General features: G+C 38.7%; 1 protein-coding gene across 2 annotated transcripts in view; it reads right to left on the minus strand.

The window, feature by feature from the left end:
* Positions 1 to 1,757: 1,757 nt before the first annotated feature.
* The window catches only part of Mitf (transcription factor Mitf), a 190,514-nt gene continuing 171,116 nt past the window's right edge, over positions 1,758 to 21,155 (minus strand). For both annotated transcript variants that reach the window (XM_074102598.1, XM_074102599.1), the window contains exons 2-13: positions 12,659 to 12,761; positions 11,187 to 11,297; positions 10,438 to 10,539; positions 9,536 to 9,673; positions 8,741 to 8,912; positions 8,192 to 8,433; positions 7,455 to 7,553; positions 7,016 to 7,130; positions 6,318 to 6,442; positions 5,432 to 5,540; positions 4,706 to 4,834; positions 1,758 to 4,258 (exon numbers count right to left, since the gene is read on the minus strand). In XM_074102598.1, coding sequence (XP_073958699.1) covers positions 4,095 to 4,258; positions 4,706 to 4,834; positions 5,432 to 5,540; positions 6,318 to 6,442; positions 7,016 to 7,130; positions 7,455 to 7,553; positions 8,192 to 8,433; positions 8,741 to 8,912; positions 9,536 to 9,673; positions 10,438 to 10,539; positions 11,187 to 11,297; positions 12,659 to 12,761 — 1,609 coding nt within the window. In that variant the 3' untranslated portion in view covers positions 1,758 to 4,094. The remainder of the gene's footprint in view (positions 4,259 to 4,705; positions 4,835 to 5,431; positions 5,541 to 6,317; positions 6,443 to 7,015; positions 7,131 to 7,454; positions 7,554 to 8,191; positions 8,434 to 8,740; positions 8,913 to 9,535; positions 9,674 to 10,437; positions 10,540 to 11,186; positions 11,298 to 12,658; positions 12,762 to 21,155) is intronic.

Below are 21,155 nucleotides of genomic sequence, written 5' to 3' on the forward strand. Positions count from 1 at the left end.
TTTACCTATTTCAGCTGTCATAATATTTTATTTTTTATAAATACAACAACAACAACAACATCCCAGCCTATATACGTCCCACTGCAGGGCACAGGCCTCCTCTCGTAATGAGAGGGCTTGGGCAGTAGTTCCCACGCAGGCCCAGTGCAGATTGGGAACTTCACACACACCGTTGAATTGCTTCGCAGGTTTGTGTGCAGGTTTCCTCACGATGTTTTCCTTCACCGTAAAGCTCGTGGTAAATTTCAAATGTAATTCCGCACATGAATTTCGACAAACTCAGAGGTGCGAGCCGGGGTTTGAACCCACGATCCTCTGCTTAAGAGGCCATAGGTCAAACCACTCGGCCACCACGGCTCTCACAATAACTCGCTCGGCTTTATAAATACATTATGTTTTATTGTTACAAGCTTTTATTTAACTTGTAGTGCTTGTTTCGCACCTAATCTTGCAAGTAACTATCATTTGATCCAGTTAGCTTGTAGTGTGGGTATGTAGTTTGCATGACAATGCAAGTAGGTACAGTCAACAAAAGTAAAGTCAGCAAAAAGCTTGTATCCAAATATAAATTCAGTAGAAAATTACATTAGGTATTATTAGCACCTTTAAAAGATATATTACAGTAAAAAAATACCAAAGGAATATGTATAGTAGAGGAATCAGAATCGCATTCAAGGTTGGAACCTTTCGATATTAATTTTCACTATGACTTCTTTGGTAGATGTATGAATAGTCAATATGACGATTGCAGAGGAAACGTTCCATCTCGGATTCTTTCTAGTTTCTTAAACCGTAACTAGTGGTTGTTATAAACATTTGTTTAAATTAAATATTTAGCCGGTTTTAATTACAGTACAAAAACCATTTGTTTTACAGGGCGTGTTTTATTTTAATAATAGCCATCGTTAGTAAGGTGACGGCACCAATCATGGACATGTTAAGCACATAGTACCCAGTAATGGACAGCAAGTATTCAATGGGTTATATTCACCATTAATGAACTTTACTTTGTAGTATATGATCATGTTATGTGTTATTAGTTTAGAAAAGGGTCCGTTTCTTAAAATTTCAGTTAGCGAAAAAAATCTATTAATGGCTCTTTTCTACATGTCTGGTGCCTACTAGAGCTACTGTATAATTGGATCATGGTCTTAATTACAATTTAGATGCGGTCTGCAGAGGCGGCGCAAGGCGTGGCCGATGTGGCCCACTGCCCGCGGCCTCGCGGTCTGAGGGACCTCGCGCCTCGAATGGTTCTTGTTTTTTTGCGCATTTAAAAATCCGTCATCTACAGTGCTTTCATTCTAGCTTGGTGTGGGTAACACTTGATGCACCCTTTCGGTTTACTCAAAAAAAGTTGCTGAAGTCTTAATATATGGAAATGTATTTCAGTTGTAGCCTGAATATGACTGGCGTAAAATATTTGAACATAAAGAACTATGTTATACCAAATCAATTTAACCTAATTAGGTTAAAACAATAATAACAATAATTATTCGATTTTTATAATCAATTAAAAAAAATCAAATCACAATTAATAGAAGAAACGTAACACTAGAGACTCGTTTAGTGATGGGATCTTGGGTTATATCGGTAGATACTTATTAATTGGTAAGTAACGAACATTCTTGCAAACTCCGTTTAACCTTATCCAACCTAGAATTTCACTAATATTCTCATCAAAATTAGCGTAATATCTCATTAATTATGATTAAGATTTTTATCAAAATTAATCGTGCCATAATGTGACATAATTATGATTAAGATTTTAAATTATTAGTTTTATCGACACTAGTTTCGACACTCACTGTGTCTGTCTATTGACAGCTGTCACTCTAGTCTGTGATATTGACAGCTGTCACCCGCACCATGCTAGAATTAGAATGAAAGCACTGTAATGTGTGGTGTGCCATCATAGAGCCTCGCCAAATGTATCTTGCCCACTCCAGAGGCCTTCTCGCGTAACGTTTCTGACGCTCGCGATTGCAATCAAATGACAGTTTTTGTATGCGAAATCGAGCGTCAAAAACGTTAGGCAATACAGTCTCAGGTCTAGCCGCCACTGCGTTCCGAATGTATTCCATTGTTTTAAAGACCCATGTGACATTTACAGGGTGATCAAAAAATATTAGATAAATTATTAATTTAATAGGATAATTCGAGCGAACACACCTCACAATCTCTCCACGTTTCATTCTATAGTACCAAGCCATTATTCAATTTCACTATTAACACGATTTTGTTACACGACACAGTCCACGTGAATGCTGGTTTTTTTACTATTTTAAACATCGGACAAATTTGAAGACCAGTTCTTTAGAACCTGTGGTTAGAACGAAATAGCTGCTATGCAAAATGTACAGGAATTGATTCTATTCGATCATCGTCGTCGCTTTTATGAACACAAGCCTTGACACATACATTTTTTTTAAACAGCTGTGTTACTAATAGTTACAACGTCTATTGCATACATCATAATTATTGTCTTAAATTACATTTGTTCGGCAAAATTGTAGTTTCTTGTGTTTGTAATGTTTTACTTTTCAAATAGCAACAATTAATAATAAATTCATCACAAAATAAAACTTAATAAATAACATGTGATCTATAAAACCAGTGTGTTTTCAACAATTCTAAAAGTTTAATATTTATTTACAATAGTGATTTTAAACTTTTTTACGTCTAGTTTCAAGGCACTTTGTTTTATACAAATCAAGACGTTGGTTTAATCTAAATATGTACAAAAATATTTATTTTTATTATATTTTGTTTATTATCTAAAAATATATTGTATCACATTTTTGTATAAAATATTGTGGTCCGTCAGTAATATACTATCCCAGTTTATTGATATCATTTATAAAAAATAATAAATAACATATCTCAATAAGAGCACCATGTGGCTATATCCTATAAATATATATAAATAAATATAATTGACAAACTTTTGAAATACTTAGGTACTTAATAGTTTTGTAGCAAAAGCAAAGTTTCGTAAACATTAAATGTATGTATTAATAAAAAGCAATCATTCACTAAACTATTTAAGTATTTTCCAAATTTCGAATAGTGCAATGCCAGAAGTGAGCTGACCAAAAAAAAAATGAATATCGCATAAAACATATATCATGAGCTGGTAACTAAATTATCACGACTACTACAACTCTTAAAATATCTAAGCTACTTAGGAAGGATTTTACTAATTAATATAAAAATAACTATTGTAGTGGAGTAACATTTAAAAAAATGTTTGTCTTCTACCGAAACGTTAATGAACTCTTTGGTTTCACTAAAATTATCTGGGACACAAAATGTGTATTTTTTTAAATGTGAATTTTCAAAATTGATTACAATCATCTAATTTTACAAATTGTGCTGATAATCAAATAATGAACACATTATAACTAGATAATTGTTAATTTAATTAAGAACATTATTTGAACACTCTGTAGATAATAGTCAATTCGATAAACGATGGGTTGGCACTCAGCTGACTTATAGTCAAAATGTCTTTAGCTTAAGCTCAACGCCGTCACTGTAAAATAATCTCCAAAAATACTGGATCATTTTTTTAAAACTACTTATTCAGACATTTCTAATTTGCACACAATCAAAGAGGTAAAAATTGCAATTTACAATATGTAACACCATTTTGATTTTGAAATCGTCTGTAGTCTGTGTAGTCACATATCGTAATCTCATAGAGCAAAATCAAACCACATTCAATATCCCAGCTCTCAGCCCTCGAATTCAGCCCCCTTATTTCTGATATAATCCTCTCTGTGTATAAAGTGGCCCTTTGAACGCCACTCTCATTTACAAAACCTAAACGCCATAATCATTTTAATGCGAAAAGCAAATTGAACTTTAAGCACACACACGTAGGTATATTACACGTTGTAGTTCGAACGACTATTAAGGTACGTATGGCGTTGTAGGCGCGATAGCTCTTGACAACTTCAGGTATCGCTGGCGTTCAAAAGATTTGTAGCCGCAAGGGGGAATAGGGGGGGGGGTCGCCACTGAGGTAAAAAGCTGCCACTCGCATACCTGTGCCGTAAAGACCTATCACTCAGTGTTTTATCCGATGGGATTTAAGCTCCTAAGTCCATGTCGAAGCAATGCTGTCGAGGGTGCGAGTGCGGGGAGTGGGGGGCGTGGTGGTGACCTCCTAGTAGAAGGGCGGGAAGGCAGCTGTCACCGAGTCCTGGGAGGCCGTTGAGGCCTATAGAGGCGTCTGACATCAGGGATGAGGTGCCTGGAAAGATAAATTGGGGTTTAAGCTTATTGATTAGATGATTCAAGAGATTTTACTCCTGTGGGCTTCAAGATTAACAGACACATCTAAAGCTGTTCGATTTCTGTCCGGAAGCCGTGGTCTAAAATTCTTATTGCTTCTATTAGTGAGTTAAATTCGGGATGTTTATATTTGTTCAAATTAAACCTCAAACTCGAAAGTATTTGCACAGTAAAGTAAAAAAAAAAAAAACGTATTATACTAACTCCCTGGGGATGCCAACGTTTGTATCACGTTGGCTATAAGGCTGATAACATACTGAGTAGGGTAGGGACCTTAGGTAGGGACCATTACGTAAAAATTTGTCTGTGTCGCTACTTTTCTGTTTTTTTTATATAACGAGTAAAACCTTCATCTTATTTCTGTCTCTCAACTTGTCACGTGCGTAGCTGTCTTGTGTGGACTCACCTGCGCTGTGCGGCGAGTACTGCGCAGCTTCGTGCAGCATGGTGGCGATGCTGCGATCCGCGGCGTCACCGACAACGTCAGCCAGGCTGCACAGCTGCGACGTCGGCGACGAACACAGCATCGGGTCACCTAGCGACGACAATTAACTTAAATATCGTCACAACTTTAAAAACCGGCTAAGAGCGTGACGAACACGCTCCAAATTAGGGTTTTAAAAGACCTATGCAATATGTGGGTATACACAGCGTTAGACGAGGAAAAATAACCAAAATTTACGTTCTTTTACCTTTTTGTCGGCATAGTTGATACATATATCCGTGCAAAATCACAGTTTTCTAGCACTGATCAGTCTCCGAGCAAAACCGCGTAACTACGGACGGACAGACAGACATGGCGAAACTTAACCCGTTTTTGCCATAAAAAGCTCTTATAGTAAACGGCACGAAAGTAGACCCCAAAATCATATTAGCTCGCTTGCTCACATTTGTCTCAAACGAGCGGGCAATTTTTTGGCGATTCTAATTCAATTATTTTTAGAAATAAATTAATAGGTAAGTAAAAAAAACACGTTGATTTTAAACCCAATAAAGTATGTGTAACGTACACTGAAATGTACCTGTATAGGTAGAGTCATTCACGATGACGCGTGCCGTGGTTCTTATTACAATGTCATTAATGTCTAATTTTGACATAATCACGCGTCTTCGTGGATGGCACTAGGTATACCTGTGGTGACGGGGTTATGTGAGTCGTCATCCATGAGGTCCTCGATGTGTGCTAGACTCAGCACGGCGTCCTCTCCCCCCAGCAGCCCAGGGGAGGGCGACATACGCATCTGGAACACATGGTTACATCAGAACATTCATCATCTCTTTCTAACCGACATTTTATACCGTATGACAGAAAGAAGTGGTAAAAACGATTGTAATTCCGAGTGCGTCACGCAATAAGGCCTGTGACATTTCTAAAATTTGGCATTCGGGAACAATTTGTTTGAATAAGAATAAATGATTCGATATTTTGATTCGTCATTTACGAATAATTTAGTATTCATTTTAATAATAAATTTTGCCCCTTGTATATAAAGAGGTAGATTTTTTCCTAGGCCAGAGGTTCCCAATTTTTTTTCTCGCTGACCACTTTAGAAGTTTTACTGTTTTCGGTATACTTACCTACCTATCCTCTGCTGCTACATTTCAGCTATATTTCCAAAACTCCTAAAACCCCCATTTTTTATCACGCCAACGTGTCCGTCTGGTTTCCAGTCGACTCCTAACCACCTGGACCACTTTGGGAACCTCCTCCCTCCTCCCTCCTCTGTAAGGACTAGACCTAATGCTGGCACATTACTTGGTATATTCGACGAATGCATGTAGGTACGAAATAGATGCACTATTTCATTTCTAGCATGAGCGATAGAGATGCCAATAGCGCAATGCCAATACACATACACATGCACGCACATACATGTTTACTTTTAAGTCTGGACTGATGTTTTGTATCCTTGTATCTAATCTTGATTGTGTGTGTTTGCAGTACCAAATAAACGTTTTTATCTATCTATCTATCTACACAACGCCAAGTGAAGTGCCACTATAAGACTCTAAATTACCTTGATATGTTTGTGGTTGAGGAAGTCGCTAGGCTCTGGCTCTAGACACAGATCAGGCTCCAGGCAGCTCAGAGACAGGCCCTCTTCACCGCGCAGCGGCGAACACGAGCCGAGCTTGAGGCCATCTGAAATAAGTTGGAATTGTCAGTGATAGCTGAACGGATTTTTAACATCATACTCGGAAAAATTGTTAAAAAAATATTTGTAATACAAGCTGACTGTACTTTTCATTGTCTGTATTTGCATTGTCATCTAAACTATATTTGCGCACCAAATTTCAAGTCGATGCCATTAACCATTATGGAGTTCTCTCCTGCGGAGACGATTCTGGCTGAACCACCAGGATGTTACTACCGTATTATCAACAGATTTAAAGAAAGAAAGAAATATATATATTATTAGGTACAAATAGACAACACGAAGGTGTGTCATTGCGGTTGTGAATCAGACTCTGGCTTAGCATAATGCTGAAGATGAGTCAAATTTCAAGTCAATACGACCACTGAAAGTGGGTCAAATTTAACTTGCAAGATTTGACCCGCACATACATAAGGTAAAATGACGAGTGCTTGTCACTGCCCCAATAGTTGGCATCTTTTGTCATTACCAATAGAAGGTGGTAGCAGGGTGTCGTCTATTGGGTTATAGCTTTATAAATTGCAAGTTAAATAAAAGCTTGTAAAGAGGGCAATACTGACCCAGGGCATCAGGCACGGAGAGGCAGTCTGTGGAAGGCATGTCCCGCAACAGGTCTGGGGGCTGTTCGCCGAGCTCCATCAGCGGCGCTGGTTCCGTCTTCGGGAGGATCACCTCCTGTTAAAAAAAGAAATGGTCATTTCAAAGTTCAATTTCCCAAAAAATCCAGAATCTATTAACTACTTAGCTAAGAACTATCTCGGTTATCTCGGTCGGTTAGGTCTTCGGCCTTTGCGGCGGTTCTTCCCTTTGAGAGCCACAAAGTCAAAGATAAACAGATAGACATTGGCGTTAAGCTTACCTACTCGCAATTGTTATTAGAGTCCCCCTTTTTGCGCTGGCGGTTAAAAATGAAAATAGAATGATCAAGAGTTTATCCGGTTTATCCTGAGATTTCATAAATACTCGTATGTTGTCATGAAAATAGAAAAAACTACTTACCGGTGCGGGAGGTGGAGGCGCTTCCTCCGCCTGCGGGGAGGCGCCGCTCTCGCCCCCTGACAGCGGGAGCCCGTGCAGACGAGCAATACGCTCTAATTCCTGAAATATAAGAAAGACCAATTAAGAATTATATAGTGAGGGTTTCTTTTTAGATGGCGTTAGTATCGAAAGATCTGTTCGACGTTACAGTCTTGCTCGTGATTGGCTCATTAAGTTATTTAACCAAACACAAAAGTGCCACAAATACAAAGAAGGGTTATTAGCTTACTGCCGCAAATGTCATCTCGATCAAAAAAAAGTTGAACGATAGAGGATACAAAATAAAGGGCCGTTCTTCGCTCTTTAGGCCTAGGATTGGTAGGACAACCGATAAAAATATGACCTGTAGGTACTGGTTGTACTTCTTGTCTGTTGTTGTTTTCAATGATGACTGACTTGACTGACTGTTGAGTCTAACAACTGGTAGCGTGGTGTACGGTTGTGTCACTCTGAAGATGAGGTCTGGTTGAGTTCGAAACGCGTCAGTTTAGTGTGGTGGTGGTGATAGATGGGTTTGTGTGATTTGTGTGTGTTCTTGCAGTGTGGAGGTGGAGGAACTGCATGAACACGCATATTTTGCATAAGCTTAGCTATCGTAAGGTCGCGGGTGAGCAAGGAAATTCTTTTAGTTCATTGATATGGACCTCCGCAAAGTAACGCCTGATTCAATAAATTTTCATTCTAAATTCTCCGCTCACCTGTATCCTAAGAGTCAACTTTCGATTATGCAGCTCGATCTGCTTCCTCCTTTGCTCGCTATGCTTGAGCCGATTAACCTCGTCCCTCAAGCACTTGATGTAGTCCACGCTACTCTTGAGTATAGTGCCCTTGTTGGGCCTCACGTCTCGTATGACCTCATAGAAGGGATCGTTGGTCTTCGGGAGAAGCGTCCCGAGTTCTTTTATGCGGTCGTTTATGTTGAAACGACGGCGGCGTTCAACTGGAAAGAGAAAGATGATTAATAATATGATAGTATTTGAGCCGATAGTAAGAAGAGACAAAAAAAAATACTGCCCATAAAAAACATAAGTAGTACATGCTTGTTCCTGAACCATCATAATTAACTAGATTACGCCTGAGACTTGGTCTCCGTTGTAGAACTTGCATTCTCGTGGAAATTTTGCAAATGACAAAAACAAATCTAACATTTTTGATAGTCACAAAATGAAGGCGACTAAAATTATTTTACAGTTTTTGAAGTCGGAGAAGTCAAAGATACAAATCTTCTTTGTCAAAGAATCACTCACTCATGTTATGATTATCTTTTTTCTGCCTGTCTTTGGCCAGTGCGTGCATGTCAGCATCAGACAGCAAGGCACAGTCTCCGGCCACGGAACTGGCGGCTGAAGGTGGCCCTGATGATGACAGGGGTCCTGCACCGCTGTCCAGGGAGAGAATGTCTTCGAGGAATTCATCTGCCTAAAAAAAACCATAGGAAAATTAATAAATTGAGAATCTACCTAATGTCGTGACCACTGACAACAGAGTCACCTGTCTATCTTTACGACTTTTACACCTATTTCAAACAAGCCCCCAAAATCAGGTGTAGAAGAAGTAAAAATTGCTTTGAAACAACAAAATCATCCAATTCTTTATTTCTTCCTTGTAATCTTTATTATTACCAGCTTTTATTTAAATTGCAGATCTTGTTTTGTTTTTAGCTAGGTCAAAGCTTGAAAGTCAAATTTCACCCAGTCCCAGCAGTCAGATTGTTTAGAAAATCATATTATTTATTCCTATTGATAATGCAAGTACAATCAATGAAAACAAAGGTTTCTTACTATTAGGAGTCCTGTCGGATAAACATCGATCCACAGGTATTTTTGTCTACTTATTTATCCCTTCCCCTATTTCCTCCTATTCCCCCACCTATTCCTATTCCTCCTTCCTTCGTAAATATGCTATTGTTTTCATCACATCATCTATGAATCGGAAAATCTAACTCAGCAAATCCCCTTATAGATATTTTTCTTATGTAAAAAGTAGTTTTCTTATTGTGTGTATTTTCCATTTAGTTTATAATATGGTATTGCATAAATTACTTCGGAGTTATTGGTGCCCACGGAGCATATGCCGGGACTAAGTAGACTGGAGCTAGATCCGCGATCGGGGGAGGGAGGCGGCTTCGCGCCGAGCTCGGGTGCCGACTGCGCTGGCGCACCGCGAGGAGATACTGCCACCTGGAAAAAACAATAGATACATTATAATATAAGTTAGACTTAGGGTAAACTAGGTAGGTAGCTAGGTAGGTACGGTCCCTAAATTATACAGCCAGTATTCAAGTCAAAAGTTGACATGTGTTAAAAATGTTCAACGGGTATCCAAACAAATCGCATGTAATTGTCAAAGTTAAAACATTTTGAATCAGCTCCTAGTTAGGTAAAAAAATATTTTTTACAGGACATTGGATTCCAATTGAACTCGTAGTCCCAGAGTATACAGACATTCGTATTTTTTTATACAAATAAATATCTACCCCGACCAGGGATAGAATCCGGAATTTCAAGTTTCGTAATCAGGTTCTCTAACCAGTGGGCTATCCGGTTGTCAACCAGTCATCATCATCATCATATCAGCTTAGGACGTCCACTGTTGGACATAGGCCTCCCCCACAGACCTCCAGTTGCCTCGGTTGAAAGCGGCTTGCATCCACTGAGAACCCGCGAGGTCATCCGTCCATCTCGTTGGTGGACGTCCTACGCTGTGCTTGCCGATCCGCGGTCTCCACTCGAGAACCTTTCGAGCCCAACGACCATCTGTTCTCCGTGCTATATGGCCTGCCCATTGCCACTTCAACGAGCTAATTCGCCAACCAGACCAGAATTTGTCAACCAGTATACTGTTTGAAACAAAAATCCATGATGAGCATTAATTTTACAGTTCTTAGATATTATTATAAGTGTTGCTGATTCTTACCCTAAAGTTGTAGAGAAACATCACTGACCTGAGGATTAGGCTGAAAGGATTCACTGAGATACTGGCGCACCTGGCTTTTCTGTTTCTGTATCACGTGATACCTGGTGGGGTTTTCCAGTACTGTCCGCACCTGGAAGCATAATCATTACAATACAATCTACTTCCACACACATCTAGGGCTCTTCAAGGCTAGAGTGGGGCTGTTAGTGAACCAGTAAGACCTTTGGCCTCATCTGTACCTTTCATCAGGTGTTTTGAGGATTCCCATGGGGCTTTAGTTATATCATCATCATCAGCCGGGAGACGTCCACTGCTGAACAAAGGGTTCTCCCTTAGAACTCCACAATGAACAACTCGCCACTAGCATCCACTATTGCCCGCAACTCTTACGATGTCGTCAGTCCACCTAGAGGGAGGCGGCCAACGCTTCGTCTTCCGGTTAGCCACTCGAGAAGTTTTCTCTCCCAATGGTTATCTGTTCTTCGAGCGATGTGGCCCACCCATTGGCTCCTTCAACTTGCATATTTTTACAGCTATCGATGTCGGTGACAGGGTAGACAGTGCCTGGCCGTATACTACGAAGTGTAAAATTAGAACTTCGTATCTTGCCGTCCCGCTGGCGCTAATATTATCTAACATGAGAGTGAGAGAGACAGTAAGTTACGAACATTGCAGTAGCCCCCCTGCTCTTGTGTGAGGAGGGGGAGGAATGCGATGCCTAGCGCTGCCTATCATGGAATTGACCTACGCCTATGGCTCAATGGTTATTCGGCTCACCTGGAGAACCTGTGGCGGCAGTTCAACGTTAGGCACGAGCCGCGGCACGTCCGCCGGTACTGACTTCTTCTTCTCCTCCACATTGTCCTTGGATTGGCCCGCTTGTTGTGCCTGGAAGGGTTGAGAGATTTGTAAGGATACAGCGTATTATGTGAACGACTGAACAGGAAGCAGAAGACGTGGCATTGTGGTTTGTAGTCTAATTATCACCAAGGGCATCATCATCAGCTGGAAGACGTCCGTCCGTCTGAACAAAGGCCTCCATTAGAACGCCACAATGAACGACAACTCGCCACTTGGATTCAACAAAAAAAGAAGTTAGGAGATAAAATAAGTAGTTGTTAAACATACATAACCAGCATAACCCTCTTTCGGGCAGTCAGGTAAAAATTTAAATTTACAAGCTTTTTTTGGTAAGTAACTGTACTTTTTGTTGAATGTACTGCATTGTCATCCGACTTAGGTACAGTCAACGTCATAAATAGTGATCATTTCTGTACCTTGTCGCTTTCAGTCGTTACACATTTTTTTTTATTCGACTGGCTGGATGGCAATTGGCAAACGAGCAAGTGGGTCTCCTGATGGTAAGAGATGACCACCGCAAATAATCATCTACAACACCAGGGGTATTGCAGATGCATTGCCAACCTAGAGGCCTAAGATGGGATACCTCAAGTGCCAGTAATTTCACCGGCTGTCTTATTCTCCACGCCGAAATACAACACTGCAGCACTGCTGCTTCACGGCAGGATTAGCGAGCAAGATGGTGGTAGCAATCCGGGCGGACCTTGCACAAGGTCCTACCACCTGCGACAACAATTTCGAATGGCTTTTAAAACATGACGTTAAAGTGACAAGGTACAAAAGTGATCACTTATTTGTGACGTTGACGTACATTATGTAGGCCCCAAGTCAATCTGACCACTGAAAGTGGGGCAAAAAGAACTTACAAGATTTTATCCAACAACGACAAAAAGTGCAGGCAGGTGGTAGGACCTTGTGCAAGGTCCGCCCGGATTGCTACCACCATCTTGCTCGCTAATCCTGCCGTGAAATAGCAGTGCTTGCACTGTTGTGTTTCAGCGTGGAGAGTAAGACTGCCTGTGAAATTACTGGCACTTGGGGTATCCCATCTTAGGCCTCTAGGTTCGCAACGCATCTGCAATCCCCCTGGTGTTGCAGGTGTCTATGGGCGGTGGTAATCTCTTACCATCAGGAGACCCACTTGCTCGTTTGCCATCCAGTCGAATAAAAAAAAGCGCAAGTTCAGTTAATAAAAGCTTGCAATAACCAACATAGAAAAGTTGTAACACCTCCACATTGGCATTACAAAGTACGATATCTCAAGAACAGCTGAACCCATTTTAATGAAACTTTACCCATTTTTTTGTTAACTACGTAGCCAAAGACTACACATTGCCGTCAAACTTATAACACCCCTCTTTTGTGTCGGGGGTTAACAATTAGGTTACCTGTAAAGATTCCCTGCGCAGTTGCTCCTGCGCATGTTCTCGCATCAACTGTTGCTTGAGCTGCGTGCGCGACGTCGGCGTGAGCGTCTTGAATGTAGGCGGGCTGTAACAAGCAGACAGACAGACTTAGAGTACTTGTAAACAAGGGATAGACGTGTCCCATTTGCTGTCGGAATGTGTCGGAACTCAGACTTGAGAGTTTTTAGGGGTTTGGGTTCCATGCAAAATGGCCAGGACAACTGTTGGCTCTCAGAGGCGACATCTGATAAAGCCATTTGGATACCACTTCTTTGATCTGTCTCCTGAGTGGGGAAATTAGTAAGCACTCATATGAGGGTGACATGGTCGCCTGGAGTGTTCAAAGACTCAACAAATATAAGAAAGAAAAAATAACGAATTCTGATTGGGTTTTTAGAGTTTTTTGTATTTTTTATTTCACCTCCAAATTTGTTACTTTTACGGGTATCCCGTGAAACCATATCGAAAATACAAACTGAGACATGGATATGTTAAAAACTAATTCGTCTATGTCAGAGGTTGGCAACCTTTTGGCAAAGGCTACGTCTCATAGTTCGCAATATTGTGGACATGACTCCAAAATTAATTCTTAGGGGCTGTTTCACCATCCATTGATTAGCGTTAACCGACGGTTAAATGTGATGCCGTCTCCGTATATTCGAACAAAACAAATAGAGACGGCATCACACCAAACCGCCAGTTAACACTAATCAATGGATGGTGAAACAGCCCCTTAGGATAATTAATTAATTTTGCGAATTGAATTCCTGGAGATAACAATTTACACATGCTTTCAAAATTACCTTAGTATAATGATAATAAAAGTAGCAGTTGTTTACCACAGAAAATGATGGGAATACCAATATTTCAATTCAATTGCGAAAAAGCATAGTTTCTATTAAAAACATTACTGTTTTTACTGGCCGCTGCTTTATGTTAATAGAATTGTCAGTTTGTTTGTTTTACTGCTCAGAACCAACCACTAACTGATTACAATTTTATTACTAATACAAATTAATATATTCCATTAGCACTATTGTTCTGCCAAGCGATAATTAACTTTTTGTAAGTCGGCTACATCTGGACAGCAACTTTCGCAATGCTGGTTTGTTTACTGTCAATCATATCAATATCCGGGTCCTTGCCAACCTCACGTAATGTAACTAGGTCCCGTTGATGTGTGTAATGTACGCAGGAGGATTCCAATTAGGTCGCGTCGCGTCGTTCAGAAAATAAGCACGTACGTACACGTACACCTGTTTACTATGCCCGTTTACAAAAAATACCCAAGTTTTCTGACAGAATACGAGTATAAGGTTGCGGCAGTATTATAAATATGCTGAGTCAGCGCCTATTCAATTTAGTTAAAGAATAACAAATAAACTTTCCCTTTTAGGGATAAGTTCGCCTTTGTACTCTTTTGTTTTGTTGTTTTCTTTTTGTATTATTTTTGTGATTTATGTACAATAAAGTATTTACATACATACATACTTTATTTTTTAAGTTACTATATATATTATTGTAAAAAATTGTAGGTACTTGGAGCTTTGTATGCTGTTGTGAATAAAGTTTCTATATATCTAAATATCTATCATTTTACAAAGTTATTCTTATCTAATGACTGCTTTGCTTGCTTTCAAAAAATAAAATTTATAAATAGACCTGGAAAATTATTTTTTGCTTGGGGAAATTTTAAAAATTAAAAAAAAAAACCCTAAGTAAGGTCAGTTAGTTACCATTGCTTTACCTACTTAACTAATTAAAAGGACATGATTGTGCAATCAAGTTCCATACTCCACTCTATCACTTTTTTACCCAAGATCCTGACGGGTACGCCGATGGCCTTCTGTGTCAAAATTAATGTTATTTTTGACTTGTTATTAAATAATGTTTTTATATGTATTTGTTGTGCTTTTTTATCTTTACTGTTTCTTGTAAATTTTAATTTTACAGCGCATTGGTTTTATGCTGTAAAATTGTTGTTGATGAATAAATGAATTAATTAAAAAAAACACGTAGCAATATCGTCTGTTGACGCAGATGCCAGTGCGGTTGGTGAGTCCGCGTCTAATCTAGTTTGACCGGGCGTCAGCCATGACAGTTACGAGTACGTTCTCCATACAATGTGGCGACTCGTGCGCAGCTTACTGAGAGCTTTTGCCGTTACTATTCGGAATTCAAATTAGAAGCTTGGCTGATGAAAAACTGGGCATGTCTTGTCACTGTCAAGTACTTAATACCTATACGTGTAGTTACTAACGTATAGGTATTACGTACTTGACAAGTTTGTAAGTCTGTTTGTTTGATTGTTACCTCATCACGTCTAAGCTGCTGAACCCATTTAGGTGAAATTCGGTACACAGATACTTTGAATCCCGGGGAAGGACATGGGATAGTTTTTATCCCGGAAAATTGCATAGTTCCCGCGGGATAGTGATAAATGAAATCTTGGCAGAAAATACCCACGAGCTTTACGGTTAAAGGTAACATCGCAAGGAAATCTGCTCAAACCTGCGAAGCAATTCAATAGTGTGTGTGAAGTTCCCAATCCGCATTGGGCCTGCGTGGGAACTACGGCCCAAGCCCTCTCATTCCGAGAGGAGGTTTGTGCCCAGCAGTGGGACGTTACATAGCCTGAGGCAACGATGAATGTTTTTAAAGGTTAGCAGTTTAGTTTAAAAGTCAACTCATGTATGACTTTCGTCATACAGCCACTAGTCATACAGACCTTTCTACGAAGTGCAAAATTCGAACCTCTTGCCGTCCCGCTGACGCTTATCTTATTTAACACGAGAGTGAGAGGGACGGCATGATACGAACCCCGAATGTCGTCGTAGCCCAGGCATCGATTACGTTACGCCGCATATCATAAGTGCGCGCGCGCATATGTGCTCTGAATTAGCGGTCAAGGGCGACGCGTTGCAGCGTTTGTGAATTGAGCGGTTGAGGCTGGTGGTTAGTAAGGTTGTCTGCATGATATATACATATATATGTACTACAACTGTTGCCGGCGACTCCGTCTGCAGAGATACGCTTATCTTATATCTATCCCGCGGGTACCTACTACCTTTGCATTTTTCCGGAATAAAAAGTAGCGTACCTAATCCAACTACCTCCATACTGAACTTCATCTTAATCGGTTCAGTGGTTGAAGCGTGAAAAGGTAACAGACAGAGAGACAGACAGAGTTACTTTCACATTTATAATTAGTAGGGATAGTAGGGATTAAATGAGTAACACCAAAGAAAAAAATATATACATGACAAAAAAGCCATAATTTGCCACTCTTTATAATTTAGCCGAGTATAACAGTTTACCTACAAAAACGGGGATTACCTAACTACAATGGAGAAATCATTAATTAATTAGTTCTAAACTAATTTAGAAAGAAAAGCTAATTTAGAAGAAGAACATGGGAGTCAAGCAACACCAAGCAAATTACGTTAAGTTTGACAAACATGCACTGTGGATGTGGTCTTTCCAAATTGTGTTTTTTTTTTGCTAATAAATGATCAAGAGTAAGACAAGTGGAATAAGAAAGGGGAGGCTATTGCTCTGCAGTGGGCCACATTATAAGCTATTTAAAAAAAAGATCAATTAAAAAAATACTTAACATGAAATGTAGAATTTTTTATCACTTTAGCGCCACCGAGCCGATACCTTTGACGGCTAGATCTCTTTTATCTCTTATCAGCGCTCTATCCGTCTGACTATGAGCTGACATCGGATTTGTGAACTATATCTATTTATCCTATTGATAAAAAATGATTAATAGTTACGAAACAGTTTGGGGGATTTTCGCCTTATTGGTATCTTTGTTTTATACGCGTAGAATAAGTTAGGTACTCGTGTTTCATATGCGTACAAGCTGGAAAATTCGTTTGTGGCATTCCGGCGGGAACTATGCAATACGGTATTTGACAACTCCTGATTTTGCCATATCTTAATATTATTATGAAAATATAGATAAACAGATAGTGTTTAGCGACGAGAAAATTTAAATTTGGTCAAGTGATTTTTTGAAAAATCTATTTACCTGTCTCTTTCTCAAACGCTTTTCTCTATGCATCAAGTATGGCGGTACTGGCTTGTGACGTCACATGCCAGTATGTCTTTCTCTGTCTAATCTTGAATTTCAAACCTTTATAACTTTGTTATTTGTAAAGGTAGCTTAAAAATTGTTTTTTCTATTCGATAACAGGCATTGTGTAGTTTTAATTTATAAAACATATACAAAATAGTCAAATACCGTATTGTTAGGGACAAATATTATCTAGTTATGTCTATTTTTTTATAATCGGTTGAGTATTTTAAACTTAAAAGCATAACCAACAAACAAACAGACCAGCTCACGTTCACAATTATAGTATTAGTTAGGATAAGGACCGATATACCTCTGAAAGGGATAGACGAAATTGAGTACGGATCTATGAAAGAGCATTATTGTGTGATGTCTTCGAACAGTTTGTGGACATACCAATTCATTTGAAAAATCTTCGCTAAGTATAAAAAATCACTGCGAGTTAGTATCCAATAGGTACAAAGTAGGTACATACATAAATACCATTATGCTGAGGTGGGTCCGCTTCGTGATAGTTTACTACCGTTTTATACCTACTCTGTTTTCCTCGTTCTGTCTGTCGTTTCTGTAAGTCACTGTCAGGAATAAATATATTTTTTACTTTCAGTACAAAGACATTTTAAAATGTCAATAAATGAATTTAGAAAGCGCCCAATCCCTGCCGCTTACGCACAAAATACTTGGCAACTCCCATTTCGAAATTCGCAACGAAAACAATGATCCACGTCCTTACGATTCCGCGCGAATTCGGCGCACGCGTCGAAAATTCTTAACGCGATGTCGAAAGCATTGGCAGGGTTAAGTGGGCTATTTGAAAGCTAAAGTCAAAACCATTACTGCGTATTATGTGTTTACTTTATTGTAGCTTGAGGTGATAGCTTTATTTGGCAGGTAAAGAGGACAGGAAAGTTTTTGCACTATATTTAGTATACTGAAGGATACATTTTGAGCGACTAGCTTAACATTACCATTTAATATCAAAGGCAGTGTTGGCAGCTTAGAGGGTTAAATTGCGCCATTGTGAGTTACACCAAGTTACTATAATGATAACCAATATCACATGAGCTGTTAAATCTCCGGTTAGGACTGCCACTTGAAATTTATTACGTATTATTTTACTAAGTATGGCTACTAGAAATTTACTTAACCGAAGATTTGACGGCTGATTTGACATTGGTTATTGTTATAGTAACTTAGAATAACACAATTATTTTTAACGCCGGAACCGGATTTTTTAAATCAGTGTAAGCAATATAACTAAATTAACTTACGCTTCCCAGGATAGCGCTAAGTTCCCGCAGGAAACAGACAAAGCAATGGGCAACAGCAACATTATTTTGAATACAATATTTCGACTTACTTAAGTGTTTTTTTTTTCAATTTTATTGTTTTAAAAAGGAAAACAAATTTAGTCCCTGGAAGTTTTTTGAAGGTTGCATTTATTGATTAATATAATAATATAAGCCGTTAGTAGTACAGTTGTTCACACATTTCCAAATCGTGCGTTACTAATTGTATAATATACGTACCAGTGTTTTTCCTTTTACCTTATTAAGTATTGAGTAATACTTTAGATAAGATAGTGGAGCTTGCTTTTTTATTTTTATATTAATCTACAGAATGTCGCGTGGTAATTTACGTTTGTAAGGAATTAAATTTGGATGAAGCCGTGGTGGCCTAGTGGTTTGATCTATCGCCTCTCAAACAGAGGGTCGTGGGTTCAAACCCCGGCTCGCACCTCTGAGTTTTTCGAAATTCATGTGCGGAATTACATTTGAAATTTACCACGAGCTTTGCGGTAAAGGAAAACATCGTGAGGAAACCTGCACATACCTGCGAAGCAATTCAATGGTGCGTGTGAAGTTCCCAATCCGCACTGGGCCCGCGTGGGACGTATATAGGCTGGGATGGATGATGAAATTTGGATGAAGTGTTTTGATACAAATAAAAATTATCAATAAAATAACCAATCGCAATCGACGCTTACAGAATTTTTTTGACCAATCCCCATATTGCAAAGTAAATGAATAAATTTTGTCTTTTTTACAACGATACTTGCCTTACATACGTGTTTTCCAACGCAACAAATCTGTGAGTTTTTATAATTAAAACATTACAAATCATAATAAAATTCATTAATCATGACACAACTTTAATGAATCACCGTACATTTAATAGAATAATTTTCACCGCATTTTACATAATAAATAAATATATAAACAGTATAATTTTCCGTGGCATTTCGCACCAATCCGCAGATTAAGTCGCTTAGATATTTGATATCGTTTGATTGATCCTGGGTTACTTCGCATGATACTACAGCGTGATTACAGAAACTGAAGTCCATTTCTGCGAAACTCGTTCAGTTGAAATGACGTAAGTGGCATATTGCATCCTTTGCCAATTTTGACATTTAGCACACAGTTTTTTTTTTCATTTCGTGATTATTTTTTTGACATTTATTGGCAAACCTTTCATTTCGTCTATGTCGAAACTTTTTGGTTTGTTGCCTGAATTATATCAAAGAAATTAAGTACAAGGATAAAATATTTGGGAGATCTTTTTAACCCCCGATGCAAAAAGAGAGGTGTTATAAGTTTGACCGCTATGTGTGTCTGTCTGTGCGTCTGTCTATGGCACCGTAGTTTATTTAAAAGCAAGTTTTCTAGCGATGGTTCTTAGACGTTTCATCAAAATCGGTTAAGCCGTTTTTGAGATATTAAACTTTGAAGTGACAAAGTCGGGGGTTTCTCAACTTTTTGTTGGTAAGGTTAGTGTCCATTGTGGTTTAAGTAAAAAATCTGCCCGTTTAATTGAAATACACTATTATGATACAAATCACAAAGTTATGTACCTATAAACTCATACAACAAGCGTGCATAAATATCTGATACGACTCTATTTCTAGGGCCGGAAGGACGTGTCAGATATTTTTGCACGCTCCGCTGTGGCAGATATTAATGCTGGTGACTGTACATAGCTTTTTTTAAAAACAAGCATTTATGCTGACTGTGTTGCAAGCATTTTCATTATAATCCGTAATAAAATACAAGTTAATCCCATCACTGAAAGTGGGAGGAATATCGCAAATGAAATAAAATCTAGTAAAAATAGTACGAGTGCCAAAGTATACAATTTTTCCACTATCTTTTTAATTCTTTTACCTGATAATGTTAAACACCGCATCAAAATATTCAAGCAGGCGTATATCTAAGCTAATTTATCAGTTAATCCATAATCAGACTGGATTTATGATATAACACAACTAGCGTAGGTAATTTTGTAACTAAATATTTGTAATTAACTTCCTATCTTTAAATGCAGTTATAAATTTCAAGCAAACTTTATAAGTACTTTAAAACGACAATAGATGTCGCTACGTGTACTAACCATGAAACCTACTGAGATCCTACTAATATTATAAATGCGAAAGTTTGTGAGTGAGTGAGTGAGTGAGTGAGTATCTTCACGCTGAAACGGCTGGACGGATTTGGATGAAATTTGGTATGTAGATAGCTGAACATTTGAAATAAAACATAGGCTACCTTTTATTCCGATATATTCCCACAGGTAAACACTAGTGTTAAGTATAAATCTTAGGGCACTGACGCCCTATAATTTATCTTTAATACTTCAGCAGGTTTCAGGGTTACTTTTGACTGAACATCCCTGTGAAGCTTTTCGAGATTTTTTATTGAAATTGTCAACTTTCTGCACTTTGTTCGACGTCCAATGTGTTTTGCGTCAAAGGCGTGACTACATTTTCAATCAAACATTGCAGAAAAGAAGCCTGATCTCACGAATACACACACAGAAGACGGATGAACACTGATGTTCAGTCAAATCAAGTCAAAAACAAACACTTACTGAAATATTCCGGGTATTTTTTTTAAAACAACATGTACCATCATCCAAATAAGTTATCTATCAATTTTTAAACAAGTTCCTATCAAATGATATGTCGCTAAAGTCGAAATTTCAAGTTGACAGACACGTCTATTGGCATTATTGTTTTATGACATGTAAACGATTATCAACTTTAGGGTGGTAGACCACATATTTGGCTGATGGTACCTATATTTAAATTAAATTCGTGGCGCTTACATAATTATACTCGTGTCTTGACAACCAGACAAATAAAGATTCTTTTGTACGAAATGTAGGTAATTAGTATAGTAATTGTCTAGTCTAGTTTCTATAGAATCATAATTCCTTGCGCCTGCGTCAGCGTAGTAAAAGCTTCACTCACGGCGGCCTTAAGTGTGACGTCACTCATTGAAGCAGCGACATCTATTGTTTAAATGACGCATCAAGGCTTTGACAATGTCGTTCGAAGATATTTTATAGTTATTTATGTGACTGATACATAATGCCTAATTATATACAGTCGCACACACA

The sequence above is a fragment of the Choristoneura fumiferana genome, chromosome 19 (assembly GCF_025370935.1).
Source record: "Choristoneura fumiferana chromosome 19, NRCan_CFum_1, whole genome shotgun sequence".
Classification (NCBI taxonomy): Eukaryota; Metazoa; Arthropoda; class Insecta; order Lepidoptera; family Tortricidae; genus Choristoneura; species Choristoneura fumiferana.